The 13,738-nt window shown below is 39.1% G+C and overlaps 1 protein-coding gene across 1 annotated transcript; it reads right to left on the reverse strand.

The window, feature by feature from the left end:
* Positions 1–315: 315 nt before the first annotated feature.
* LOC137169975 (RING finger protein 223) lies at positions 316–10,345 on the reverse strand. Its single transcript, XM_067573425.1, has 3 exons — positions 10,075–10,345; positions 4,405–5,276; positions 316–3,141 (listed from the first exon to the last, which is right to left on the reverse strand). The coding sequence occupies exons 2-3, from the start codon at positions 5,091–5,093 to the stop codon at positions 2,886–2,888; spliced, it is 945 nt and encodes a 314-aa protein (XP_067429526.1). The 5' UTR covers positions 5,094–5,276; positions 10,075–10,345; the 3' UTR covers positions 316–2,885.
* Positions 10,346–13,738: the final 3,393 nt, after the last annotated feature.

A 13,738-nucleotide genomic window follows, 5' to 3' on the forward strand; every position in this document is an offset into this window, starting at 1 on the left:
GCTATAAAAACACATTAATATCTCACTGAGTGTAAATATATTGCAGCTTCAAAGACACACTGGAACAAGATGATACTGAAAATAGAGATACTGTCACACAGTGTGGATACATTTAAAAAATAAATTTAACCATCCAAGAGGTTAAAATCAACTTCTACTTTAATCAAATCTTTTTCATATGTTGCACTGTATTAAATTTTTTACTTTGCGCTCACTTCAGCCGCCATAAATAATGAAAATTTTAAACTATAAGCACAAAATACACAATGCATACAGTTAAAAAAAAACAAAACAAAAAAAACATACAAAACAAACTATATTTCAAAAAGGAATTTATTCAAGTTTAACATGAGAAAAATCGTGAGTGCAAGTTTTGCTAAAACAGTTCTATAAATATATAAAATAATTTATTTTACATTGCACACAGTAAAACAGGTTCAAGTCTAAAACACACAGAATATAACAGAACATAAAAAAAAAACAAAAAACAGGAAAATAAACTTTGAAATAAAAACAAACTTTCCTTGTCAAAGGCCGATTTAAATCATGTAAATATGTGTGATAGACTTTTAAAATACATTTTCAGCAGGTGAAGTTTTGAAGCAGCACAATGACGGTAGTTTGATTTCATGTTAAGTTTGATTTGCAAGTCAAAATGTTTAAGTTTTGCTTATTGGCTTTTTTCCCCTCACGTGAGTACAACGTTTTAGGATTATTTTAATGTAACATTCATAAGTGAAAAGGATGCAGCTGTTTCAAACACACAGTCGCTAATATCAGTGCAACACAGCATCCTGCAGCTCTGTTTTTACTCTCTACCAACTCCTGAGGGAAATATCTGGCTCTTTAGCTGCTAAATGCTCCACTATGTTCACCAGCTAGTCGACAGCTAACTGTTTGTTGTTTGGTGCTGAGCAGACAGTGTCCAGAGACTTTTTAAAGACTGTCCTCCTGCATCAGTTGTTTCTGCAAGTGGCCCAAAATGAGATATGTTTAAGTGACGGCGCCCTCTAGCAGCTGTAGTAGTTATGATGGAGGCAAAGGAGGAAATCAGGTGACGTTATTAGAGCCGTAAAGTCTGCGTACGGAGGAGAAAGTGACTAAACTGTTGGAAAGGAACGGCGCTCTGCAGGACGAGAACGAAAACATGTCAGCGTCTCTCTTTAAACCACACACTGACCCAAAAACTTTTAAATACTTTGTATTAGTCACTTGACTCCCTCATGATTTCAACACATTTCTGCTTCTTTTAAAAGGGTCAATTCATCAATTTTATTTGTTGAGATCTGTCTCCACACATATACAGTGGAGGATGATGGAGTGTTTGTGGTGTTGACAGCACTGAAGACACATTTTAAAATATTTAAAAAACTGCAGCATGACTTCACTGAAAGAATGTCCCTGGTTACTGTGGATAATCAACGGAGCTCACAGAAAACTTCACAGTGATCGACACCTCAAACTAAACTCCAGTCACCTCTATTTGTATTGTGCTGGTGGCAGAAATATCAGATAGATGTCTTAAAACCAAATGACCTGCATGGAGAGAAACCACTGGAGGTCAAGTCTTTATAAACCGTCTTTGTAAGAAAACCGCTGATATTTATGTTTCACCATCAATGAAAATCTACTGGCCGCTGCTCTGTGAGCTCTCTGTGTCAGACTGTCACTGCGGCTCGGGGTTATTTGCATCATCGCATGGCTACGGTTTACAGCATTTGGTTAAGAGTGAGGGCAGAACTGCAGCTTTGACAAGAGGAAACGGACTCTGATGTACATGACAGAATAAATAAAACACAGAATCAAAAAAAAGGTTTAAAATTCAGTCTTTGGGTTTTTTTTTTTTTTTTTTCCAAGTGCTGAGAGCTGCCAGAACAAGTTCCAACAGGAGGATATGAAGGAGGCTCCACCTGACGGCAGATCATTTCTATCTATACATTCATGTTTAAAGTGAGGAAGTTAATCTACAGGATGATCACAAACCTTATTCTATTCCTAAAAATGACAGTTCACATAATGTGTTTATACAGTTTGGACCATTAATCTACTGTCACTTTATTTTGGCTTTTATCTGCATCTGGATGGAGCCGCCAGACTTTGACCTGTTGACCTTTTCTTATATAAAGTGTCACCTCTTATGTTCACTGCTATCAGATCAGCCATCTTGTGTTACCTGACCGACATTTTGTTTTGAGAAGCAGTGACTGTGTGCATTCCCCCCCCCCCAAACTTGGAGGTGGATAATGGCAGATTAAAGTCCGCTGCTTCTTAGTTTCCAGTTCTTTCTAACCTCAGCTGTTACCTGACAGCCAGGAAGTTCTCATGTTCTGTTATTTCTTCTTCTTCTTCTGTTCAGCAGGTGAATATTTACAGCTTTTGGCAAAGTGAAACAGACTCGAGTCCACTGCTTCTCACTTTCCTCCATACATTTCTTTCTCAGCTGTGATATGATGTCATTTTGTAACTTAATATTGAGGGATGGGGGACGTTTTCAGACATCTGGGTGATGATTTGAAGCTTTTGGCACAAGTTAAACGTTATGAAGCTGATTAAAGTTCACTGCTTCTCAGTTTCTTAGACACTGTTGAGCTCAGGTGAGAGTTTCCATCAACTTCCAGAGTGTAGATTTAATAACAGCTTCCTCTCCGTCTCTGCTCTGAATGTCATCAGCAACTTAAAACCTGCTTATTTGTTTTATTGCACATCTGTATCCGTTTTCATCTTTTAACCACAGCAGTGAAACAGATGTTGCTCATTTACTGGATTCAGATGTTAAATGTCGAGATTGTGGAATTTCATTGTTCGACGGTTTTTCCCATCACAGAAATAAAAGCGGATTTCGTAGAAGGAAGACAGGATGTGATGTAATGTGATGTCACTCACGGTCAGTTTTCCTTTTTTTGGTAGGTCAGGAGGAAGATGATGATGCCCGTCAGCAGCACCATCATCATCACCACGGACGTCAGGAGGAAGGCTCGGCACGCCGGCCGGCCCGTCAGTCTGAACAGGGCTCCGCCCATGCCGCCCGCCTCGCTGCGGCCCCCGGTAGGCGGGCTGGGAAGCCCCACATCCAGAGAGCGGTTCATTGATCTCAGAGACGTCAGCGACCTTTGACCCCACCGCCGCTGACCTTCAGACGAACTTAATGAGAAACAGAGAATGTTATTGATCAAGTTAAGCTGATTCATCTGATAAAATCTGTTTTTTTCCAGTGAGAATCAATTAAAAAAAAACCTCTGCAAGTAGAAATTAAATATTTTGGCTGTTTTAACTTCAAAACAAATAGAAATAGACTGAATCAGTGGAAACAAAGCTGTGATTCTAATCAGAACACGCAGATGGATGAATGCTGATGAGCCTGTCGGCCTTTAAATAACTGATATTGTGTCGTTTCAGCCAAATTTAAACAGCATAACAAATGTGCTCCAAGAAATCAAACGTTTGACCTGCAGTTTGACTGTAAAAATGAACCAAAATCTGATTATTATTTATGTGCAGTAATCAAATAATTGGTTGGTTTTCCATCTATCTCCTGTAACAATTAGAGAGGCTGTTAACCTACTTCACTCTTTAACAGCAGAGGTGTTATCATTCTTGTCCACAGGACACTGTAAAAAAGTCATATCACAGTTGTTTTATAGTGCTGATAATCTTCCCTCCAGTGTGGTTAATCATAAACTCGGTTAGATCAGGAAACACCTGACCGAGGAGGCAGAACTCAGGCTGAATGAATCTTATTCATGTGTGAAGAATAAAGAGTTCTGGCTGACAACACTGTCAGATTTAGGTTATCAACATTTAGACTGTAAAATGGTAGGTAAGGTATCAGATGCTTAATTTGACAGGTAATGATTATAAATCAACCGTCAGTGTGGCTGCAGAGTCTCATTTTGTCTTTTTGTGTTCAAAACTTTGGCAGTTTGGGTAAACTGACTTTGTGTCCTTTCATCCCAAACATCTCAAAGTCAATGTTCTCCATCATAAATCAATAAATACATTCGATTTATGTTCATTATGAATTTCCAAAATTTAGGTTAATAAAAATTTGAATCAAAGGTTTAAAGGACAAAGCAGGTTTACAAAAAAGATTTTAGCTCTGAAATTTTATAGAGCAGTAGTCTACTGGTACATGAAATACATCTTAACATCTTGTTAAATCAGTTATTGATCTTGATTGTAATGTCTCAGCATTTAATTCATTTTTGTGGACAACTAAATTTAAGGGTTATTTTAAAAGTGTCCATATAATAAAATATAAAAAATATCTATATTTTGAAAACAAAGATATAAACTTAAAATCTCAGTAAGATGTGGGTGCAGCGTAGACATGAATTGTTGAAAAAAAAAAAGAAAAAAAAAAAAAAAAAAAAAAAAGAAAGAAAAAGTTGGGAACCACTAACTAACCTTTTGACCTGCAGCTTCCCTTTGTTGCGGGAGAAGCGGATGCTGTAGACTCGCTGCATGGCGGCCGGCAGGTAGGACAGCACGTCTGAGTCCGTGGTCAGCTTCGGGAGCCCGAGGGTGGGCAGCGGCGTGAAGCTGCGGCACAGCGGGCACTGGATGGCATTGGGCTCGGTCGACTTGACGTTGATGCGCGCCAGACACTCCAGGCAGAAGGTGTGCTTGCACTGGAGCATCTTGGGACAGCGGAAGATGTTGTTGAACTGGCTGAAGCAGATGGCGCACTCCAGGTCCGGGCAGGTTTCCTCGGAGCACTGCGAGGGGAGAGGAGACGGGTGGAGGTCTGGGGACGGGATGATGATGGACACCTGGTGGGAGGGGGGAGTGGAGAGGGCGGGGTAAGGGTTCAGCGCGGAGGCAGAAACTGTCTGGGCTGAGGCTGGAAGCAGCGAGGTGGAACGGTCCAAGACCAGGTTTTGACCTCCATCTTGCTCTGATGAGGACTGATAAGTTGGGGAGTTATGGCTCAGAACTGTCAGAGAGCTCCGACCTGTGTGGATGACTGGAGGGGAGGTGGCTGACAGAGATGGATTATGGGAATTGTAATGTTCAGGGGATGAATATGAAGGTGGACCAGGAGTGGTGACATCACTTGGACAGGAGCTCGGGTTTGTATCACTGTAGGGATTCATGACTGGAAGACAGAGGGGTTTAGAGAAAGAAGAGCAGAGTGAAGCTCTCTGGAGGATGTGGAGCCGTCAGGTCAGTGGGGACAGGAGGCATCAGTCATTGGTTAACAGACACATGGAGGATGGATGCAGGATGAAGAATGATGAGGATGCTCCTCAGTCTTCAGACACTTATCAAAACTCAGTCTGTGGAAGGAAAATCATCATCAATACACAGCAGGCCTACAGGATTCATTCTTACAGACTCAGTGGAAGCTAAACAGTCATTAGTATTATAATATATGGTCAAAACTAACTTAGTCCTGATTGGCTCTAGGCCCCTTAGTTCCAATGGAGGGAAAAACTGTATATTTTAAACAGTGTTCTTCTAACTGTGTCAACAGTATGTGTTCGTCTGTTTCAACATGACTGCGCACAAAGCCAGCGCCATTATAAAACAAACAAACAAACCCAGACCTCAACCCCATGCAGCACCTTTATGATGACCTACAGACCGCAAGCAGAGCGTTATCAGTTAGGGTTTTTCCATTGTGGTGGGGGTAGTCACGTTGTAAACAACCACGAGCAGTCCAGCCATGCTGGCACGTTGTGAGTGGTTTCCACTGTACAGCCTGGCAAGGTAGAAGTTGTTTACCTTGACGTGTTGGAGATGTGCGGCTTTCCAGAGAAAGCAGTAAAAGTCTGTCGTCTCCAACTCTTCAATATCTCACTGTGGCTGTTTCTGCTTCTATTATTCCTCCCTGTAGTATTAGAAGTTGATGCACTGATCAAATATCTCTATGCATGTTTTTAAATGGAAGAATAGCATCACTAACTCATCCATTCATTATACATTTCCTGTAATGTCTTCACAATAAAACATCTTCTGCTGGTTCAGGAAATGTTTGGGTTTTCATGAGCAGCAACTCACAGTTCTGGAAGTGGTCAGTAAACAGTGAAATAAGGCTGATATCTGAAAGCACAAACAGGAACGCAGGAGAGAAACTAAACTCCAAACTGCAGAGGTTCAGTTACTATCAGTGTGGCTAAAGTGGACGGACCGGGGCCCGTGGAAGATCAGTGTTGTACCTCACTGACGCTCTTATGGCTGAAGGGAGCAAATCCCTGCAAACAGGTTCAAGCATTTGGTGCAAAGCCTCAAATCAGAAGAGTGGAGACTTTTCAGCAGATTAATGCTCACGGTTTTAGAACAACATGTTCATCTATCACATATGGCTGCAGTGTTTGGGTGTCCATACTTTTGGGTATGTGCTGTTGGCTCATATTGAATTCAGTTTAGTTTTACTGACATTTAATTTTCTCCAGTTCCTCTCCAAGCACTGGGAAGTGAAAAAAAGCAACGCTGTGCTCAAAGATGTTGAAAGCTATGAGACCAGAACAGTGACAGTTACATCTGAGAAACACTGAAACACTTGTATTGGAAAAAGTTGTATTGGCACTGAAAAAAGTTTCATTGAAAAATAAAGACAGGTTTAAAAACAAACAAACAAACAAAAAAAAAAAAACTACAATCTTATATTGATATTTTTTCCCCCCAGCATCACTGGTTTTCAGTTTCTACTTTCTGTTACCGTGTTGGTGTAGAGAGGAGAGCCGCTACAATTGTTAGATTTCCATCTGTGAGACCAACATTTATATTCTATAAGGAATTATATCATATATCAAAATGCTGCTGAGACATTAGAGCCAGCAGTAAGTCACCAAAGAGCTGCACAGATCAGTTCATCGGATCATGTTCTCCTCAGGACGATGACATGTTGACCTGCCGATCATTTCAGGTGTCGAGCTGCTGCTGTGAGATGACCTGCTGGTCTCACCCGGCCAGCAGCTCCTCACATCTTTGAAAATGTTGCAGCAGATTTACAAAAACAGGTTATTTATATCTGAAAACCAGTGATACTGGGGGAAAAAAAACAAACAAACAACCAAACAACAACACGTCACTGAAAAAAGAATAAAATCTGAGGATTGACATTGAAAAACATAATGCAAAAAAAAGATCAAAATAAAAAGATTGTAAGAGTAATTTTTTTTTTAATACTCTATTTTTCAGTGGAACTTCTTTCACTGCTAATACAACCGTTTCAATGCCAATGTTTCCTTTTTCGGTTCAGGTTTTGTTTTCAATGCCAAATTTTATTTTTGATGTCAAAATTGAACTGTCGCTGTTCTGGCTCCATAGAAAGATCAGACTTCCTGTTACAGTGATAATAAGTAACTGTGTGTTATCTATATTAAAAGTGTGTGTGGTACTCACAGTATACTCTGCAAGACAACACAAACAATTGACAGGTTGTGGGAAAAGCATTGTATGAAAAGAAAACGCCTAACTAATCAGACCCTTTCAAAATAATAAAGACACACATAACTTCCACAAGTTCCACATAAACTTCTGCAACTACCAGACCCACCACTAAGACCAATGTTACAAACTCATGTCATTTATCCATAACTTTACTTCAAATTCGGGTGGAAAGCCTAAAGTTAGATACTTAAAAATACCAAATACATAAGTCTGAGTTTTGGGGAAATGTGTATAATATGATGCACGAGACGTTTAGACCGTCCATTTTCCCCTTTGCACTTTGCAACCTAATGTGTAATTTATAGTTAAAAATTGAGAATTTAAGGAGTTTAAAAGACAGAACGTACTTACCAGCCATCTCCATCACATTACGTCCTAGTACTAATGTCACATTTACTCTGCTTTGTACAAATTTGGGTAGAACTGAAGTCAGCTCTGTGTCCGAAAGATTTACACTGTACCACACAACTGGATTCATTTTCCAGTCTAGCGGGCGTCAACAGCACAGAAATTTGCATTGTCCGTTTTATTTACAAAAGGGAAATAATATGCAAAACGAGCTGGCTCTGCTGCTCTGACGCTGGGTAAACATCAGCAGGAATCACCTCACAACTTAGAAAGATCATCTCTACAACAACCTTTAGTCTGTCACACTGTTTGTGTTCTGTGGCTTTTTTCAGTCTGTCTCCTCACAGACTGACTGACTGACATTTCCTGTTATGATGTGTAGTTTTATTGTTTACCCGGAGGCAGACGCCATGTTCACTACTATTTGCCTGCATTCAGTGCGCTACTTCTAATTTTAAAGTTTAGGGTTAGTTGTGTATTAGTCATAATGCATTCAAATAAAATACCACAAACTAATCATTAACTTTTGTCATTCAGCTCTAACATTAACTGAACATAAAATAGATTCCATTTGATTTGACGGGTGTTTCCTCCCTGCATGTCTTTCCCTATAAACTATGAAAAAATGCAAATAAACTGGTTCAGAACTCACTTGCATTGAAACCTAAAAAGGCAGCAACAACAAGGCATCTGTAGAAATTGAGTTGAGTTTGAATCAGAAAAAAAAAACAACAACAAATAAAAAACACCATTAGGAGAAGATTTAAAATTTGGTTTATGAATTGCCACAATAAACTTCTTTGAAACTGGAGATGCACAGATATGTTTTTTTAAGCAGCCAATAATTTGGATTTTTGTAACAATTTCTGAAAAGTACAACTGCACCTGAGTTATGTCAGTAGGCTTTAAAGACAAATCCATGATCATTAGATTCTGGTAACAATCAGCTCTATGATGTAAAACGTAAAGAAAAGTCAGAAAAGTGAATGCTGGATCTTACTTTTTAAAGTGTGCCTCCAAATTTTAGGTGTACTGTCAACTAAAAACCCTGAGTGATACAATTATAGATCCTAATTAAAACCACATGTGCATCCATTTAGTTTAAGGGCTCCTCACAGATGACTGATGATATCACAGTGGACAAAAAGAAGCAGATTGTAACTGCTTAAAGAAATGCCACTATCGGCATAAAGTATCTCCTTTTGCATTTCTGTTATATTAATTTTTGATTTTAAAACATTTTATATGTTCTCTTCTGATATATTTAAAATGAGTATATTTGATGATGTTTATTTCCCATTTTGTGCTTCAGGACTTCCTTTGTCCTGTAATAGGACCAAATATTATCTGCATGTTTCTAATCTGCTGTACAAAACCAGCAAACTGACGGATTTTACAGTTAACTAGACAACAACTCAAACATGTTTGAAGACAAATTACATCTCACTGTCACATTTAGCAGGTGACCATCACTGACAGAGCAGCTGATCTCCTGTCAGCTCCTGCTTTCTACATCACATTAGATGTTAACTACAAAAAGGGCAAAACTATCCTACCATGTATATACAGTATTACTGATTTAACCCTTAAATGTTAAATGCCACTTATCTTAAAGCTACAGTACATAACTGTAGCCTGTATAGAAATCTTGAGTTTTTATATATTTCATTGTAGGAGTTTCATAACTTAGTTTAAGTTAGAGTACTGGTTTATGTTCAAGGCCCAGACAGCTGATAAAGATGAGCAAAAATGACTTTTACCTGCTTCTTTGTGTCCACTGTGATATGATGGACTTTATTTGGGTTCTTAAATATTCACATTTTCAGAAAAAAAAAAAAAATCTTATAGCCTACTACAGCTTTTTAAATTGGTGCTAAATAACAAGGCCTGACTGAGGTGGTTTACATTATGGCTCACGACTGCTTCTTAGAGGAGGCAGGTTTTCATAGCAACGACTGTTTAATTGTACGCAATTCAAGACTAAAGACGAGCGAGAGACACTAAACTCCACGCAAAAAAAATCCAGTTTACAATCTACAGCGTCAATTCAGCACACAAGCAACACCAAGCAACCGTTACTCTAACAGTCTTGATCGATCATGATGGACAGAATAAGGAAGTTTCCACAACAACAAATCACCTTTTCATCGACGTCAGGAGTTGCTTTGTCGGACATCACCCATGCCGAATTTACCTTAAGACCCCCTTGATTTGTAAAACTTCTAAAATAAGCTTTTTACTACTTGTGTGCATTTGCACATAAACAGGAACTGTTAAAGTGTAAGATTTATGAATGGTGTTTGGTGCACAAACGGAAAAAGGCGCTCCTACCATTTACAATCAGCGTAGATTGACGTCCTCCAGCATCTCACACCGGATCATCATTACATCTGTTTCTCACACACAGACCCTGCTGGAGTTCAGGTTTCACTGTCCCAGATGTTTTATGAGCTGCGACTTCTCTCTGTCTGTCTGCTTTGCGGTGTAGTGAACTGCTATTTGAATAGCTGATTTAAAACGAGGAAACGGGTTAGTTGAATCACCTGTTGGCCTCACAATTTCCTGGCTGTATTTGAACGTTAACACACCTGAAGAAAGTGATGCTGATTAACGGAGAAGTTCTCTGAAGCCCATCACCTGGTACTAATTACTGCTGCTGTTTTCTATTATTTTATATTTTATATGTTTTGCCCCAACTGCTTTATGCCAATTGTCAATAAAAACAGCTTAAATTTCACCACATTTCCACACTCAGCTGGCTAAAGTTATAGCAGCAGCCTAATTAGCAGCTGGAGCAGACAATTATCACATAAAGAAATGTGCTGACTCACAGCAATGAGAGGGAAGCACTTTTATGCAGTAAAACAAAAGGCAGTGATTGGACAGTATTGATCAATGAGTAAGGGAGGGCACTGTAAGGCTGTGACCAGACTGGATGCAAATACAGCTGACACAGTTGGTAAATGACAAGATCAAGGGGCCAAACCATATACTGTATAAAAGAAGTGGACGTTGCCACCATGATGCCACACATTGATTTGTGGACTCCCTCTTGAAGCATGGATGTATTATAAGAACTGGATACATTCTGTCCAATAAGAATTGCTTGGCTGGCACATATGCCAGTTTTACCAGTATAAAACCTCCATGGATCAAAAATTCATAATAGAAAGAGTCATAATTGACCTTGTTTGCAGTTGGAGGTTTCTTATCAACAGTTGACAGATGTCTCTTTTACAATGGTGGTCTATGGGGAAAATGCTTTTTGGGCCGCAGGGGATTTTTTGCCACAATACCACTGGGAAAAATTTGCTGCAAGGCTGAGCGGCGGGGCCATATCCAGCTCTTATAATACATCCATGTTTTGAAGCCTTTAGTTCAGCATTTTGGCCATTGTCATTTTGTTTTTCTGGAGCCAGAAGTGACCATATTTGGACATATAAGCACTAGCCAGCTAGCTTAGTTAGCAAGGTGCATCCATAAATCATGTTAACTGTGATATCCATCAGGATGTTAATTTTGGCTACTGAAAACCAGGCTTAAAACAAAATATACTTGCTGGAAAAACTGAACATCTGACTCCTTAGAGGGTCTTTTAGTACAAACAAATGCTGAACAAGTCTATTTTAAGTGACCAAAATGTTACAATTAACTTTCATGACCTGAAAAGACAGCTCTTGGATGGCTACACCTATACTCTGGGGTTATGATATGTAACCAATGTTGTCGCTGTGGTAGCGACTTGTCAATCACAAAGGAGCCATACCCTAAAGCATACCCTGCTTAAATGTCTATTTTACTATAAATGGGACCATAATTTACAAATGAACATCATGATATATTGACGAAGACTTGAAACTAGCAATTGAGACCATAAACTCATTAGGAAACTATTTACTGGGGTAGTAAATCAAGTGAGAAGTAGGGTCATTTTCTCGTAGACTTCCATACAATCAGACTTCTTTTTGTAGCAAGTTGAGTCGCCCCCTGCTGGCCATTCAAAAGTATGCACTTTTAAAGCACTTCCATAGGAGCTAATCACGTGTTGCAAACACTCAGCATCCGTACACTTTCCCACATACAGCCAATCATAATTTGTGACATCAACTGTAAACGCAGGACCCTGAGCCGACCAGGCAGTCCAAGTCGATCTGGTAACTACACTGGTCATCCCACAGCAGCAGCCTGACTCCCGTGTTGTCAGACTGATCTTTTAATTTTAATAAATTTATATTTATGTAAATGTGGTGATATCTATACATACAGAGCCCCAGAGGGAGCGCTGTTGTTCTGTCCAGTAAAAACATGAAGCTTCACTTTTCATTCAGGCAAACTAATGTGGCAGCTACAATTCTTAGATTTAATCTGTGAGACCAATATTCATCTTCCAAAAGGATTTATATCATAGATCAAAATGCTGCAGAGACATTAGAGCCAGCGGTAAATCACCAAAGACCTGCACAGAAATACTTTAACAAGTAGTGCAGTTTGTCTGAACACTGAACACAAATAAAGACAAAACATTCAAAATAATAAAATGCTCATTTAATGCAAACTGTAACCAAACTGTCCAAGTTTGATTTTATAAGGGGTTGTATGAATGAATGACAGTGTGGTTGAGTGACCAAGGGAATGACCGGGAAAGTGACTAAGTGACTGAGTGAGTGAATGAATGCATATCTTAGAATGACAGAGTGAATAAGTGAGCCAATGAATATTATTTAAAACTTTTTGTAGAAACATGACGTGTTACAGAGAGAGGCATCATGGAAGCTTTAAAATGGTGGCGCAGCTATCGATTTCTACACAAGCTATGAGTAAATTGATACCATGTATGTTAAGTAGGTTGCCATTTTTAGGAATATGAGAGCAAAAGCATCCATCAGTATTTGCAGTTCAGCTGATGGTGCAGATTACTATGAAAAGCTCTGTCAAGTTGGCACTTTGCAAATTCCACTATTATGTAACACAACTTTCCTAAACTACAGTATATAATACAATGCTTATACAAGTCTCATTCCCAGCATTTTGTGAAACAATGAACATTGAATGATTAAATGTTTTTTCCCATCGCTGTTTTATAACATCTAAACTCAGAAATGTGCTTGTGGGGAAGAGTGAGGACCAAAAGGCAGCACTTGGGCAGCACATCATACAGAGCGAAGCTTTTGATAGACGTTATCAACACTGACTGAAAGACACAGAACAAAACTACAAACTGCAGCCTCCAAAATGACCCCTGAGCTGAATCAGCAGCTCTGGCAGCGTCACACATTAATAACATTATGAGTTTCACAAAGCTTGTAGCTGGTGTCGCTTTGTGGCTTGTGTTCCTGTTATTTTGTCCACCTGCTGTATAATCAGTGGATGGTTTAATATAGGTGGGATCCTCTATTATCCACTGAACCTGTCTTGTGTGTTTTACACTGTTGTGTCCAGCAGGTGGAGCTCTCCTTTTGACAGTCATGAAGACATGACTGGTCATCTGTTTTTATTGGTTTATATTTATATTCTATTTATGTGTTCACTCTGCAGTGCTGCTGTGTTTTTGAGATTTTATCCACATTTTTATTGATTTTCCCCTTGACCCTCAAACTTATGTTTGTGTTTTTATTTGATTGTCATCAGTCTCTGTAAAGCACTTTGGTCAACATTTGTTTTTTTTAAATGTGCTCTATAAATAAGTTGACTTTGCTTTGACTTGACTTTGTCGTGGACCATTAACATTTAGGCTTGAGGACATTAAAGGACGGGTGCACAATTTTTAAGTGTGTCTTAAACCAACAGTCGGGTATCAGTGAAAGAGGGTTTCCTCACTGTAATCATTCCTCTTGTTCATACTGGATATTAAAAGATCCCCTTCAAATGTGCTTTCAGTGGAAGTGATGAAATTACTATTTCATACAGAGTATTTTTATGTGTCTTAAAATATGTCTGGCAGTAGACTCAAGTCATTCTCTCAATGGTTTGCTCAACTAGAGACTGAGGACAATCT

The sequence above is a fragment of the Thunnus thynnus genome, chromosome 2 (genome assembly GCF_963924715.1).
Source record: "Thunnus thynnus chromosome 2, fThuThy2.1, whole genome shotgun sequence".
NCBI classification, from domain to species: Eukaryota; Metazoa; Chordata; class Actinopteri; order Scombriformes; family Scombridae; genus Thunnus; species Thunnus thynnus.

Coding starts and splice junctions, on each gene's coding strand:
- LOC137169975 (XM_067573425.1), bottom strand. CDS start 5,093: ATGAATCCCTACAGTGATACAAACCCGAGCTCCTGTCCAAGTGATGTC. Junction 3,142..4,404: donor GGGAAGCTGCAGGTCAAAAG/GTTAGTTAGTGG, acceptor TTTCTCATTAAG/TTCGTCTGAAGGTCAGCGGC.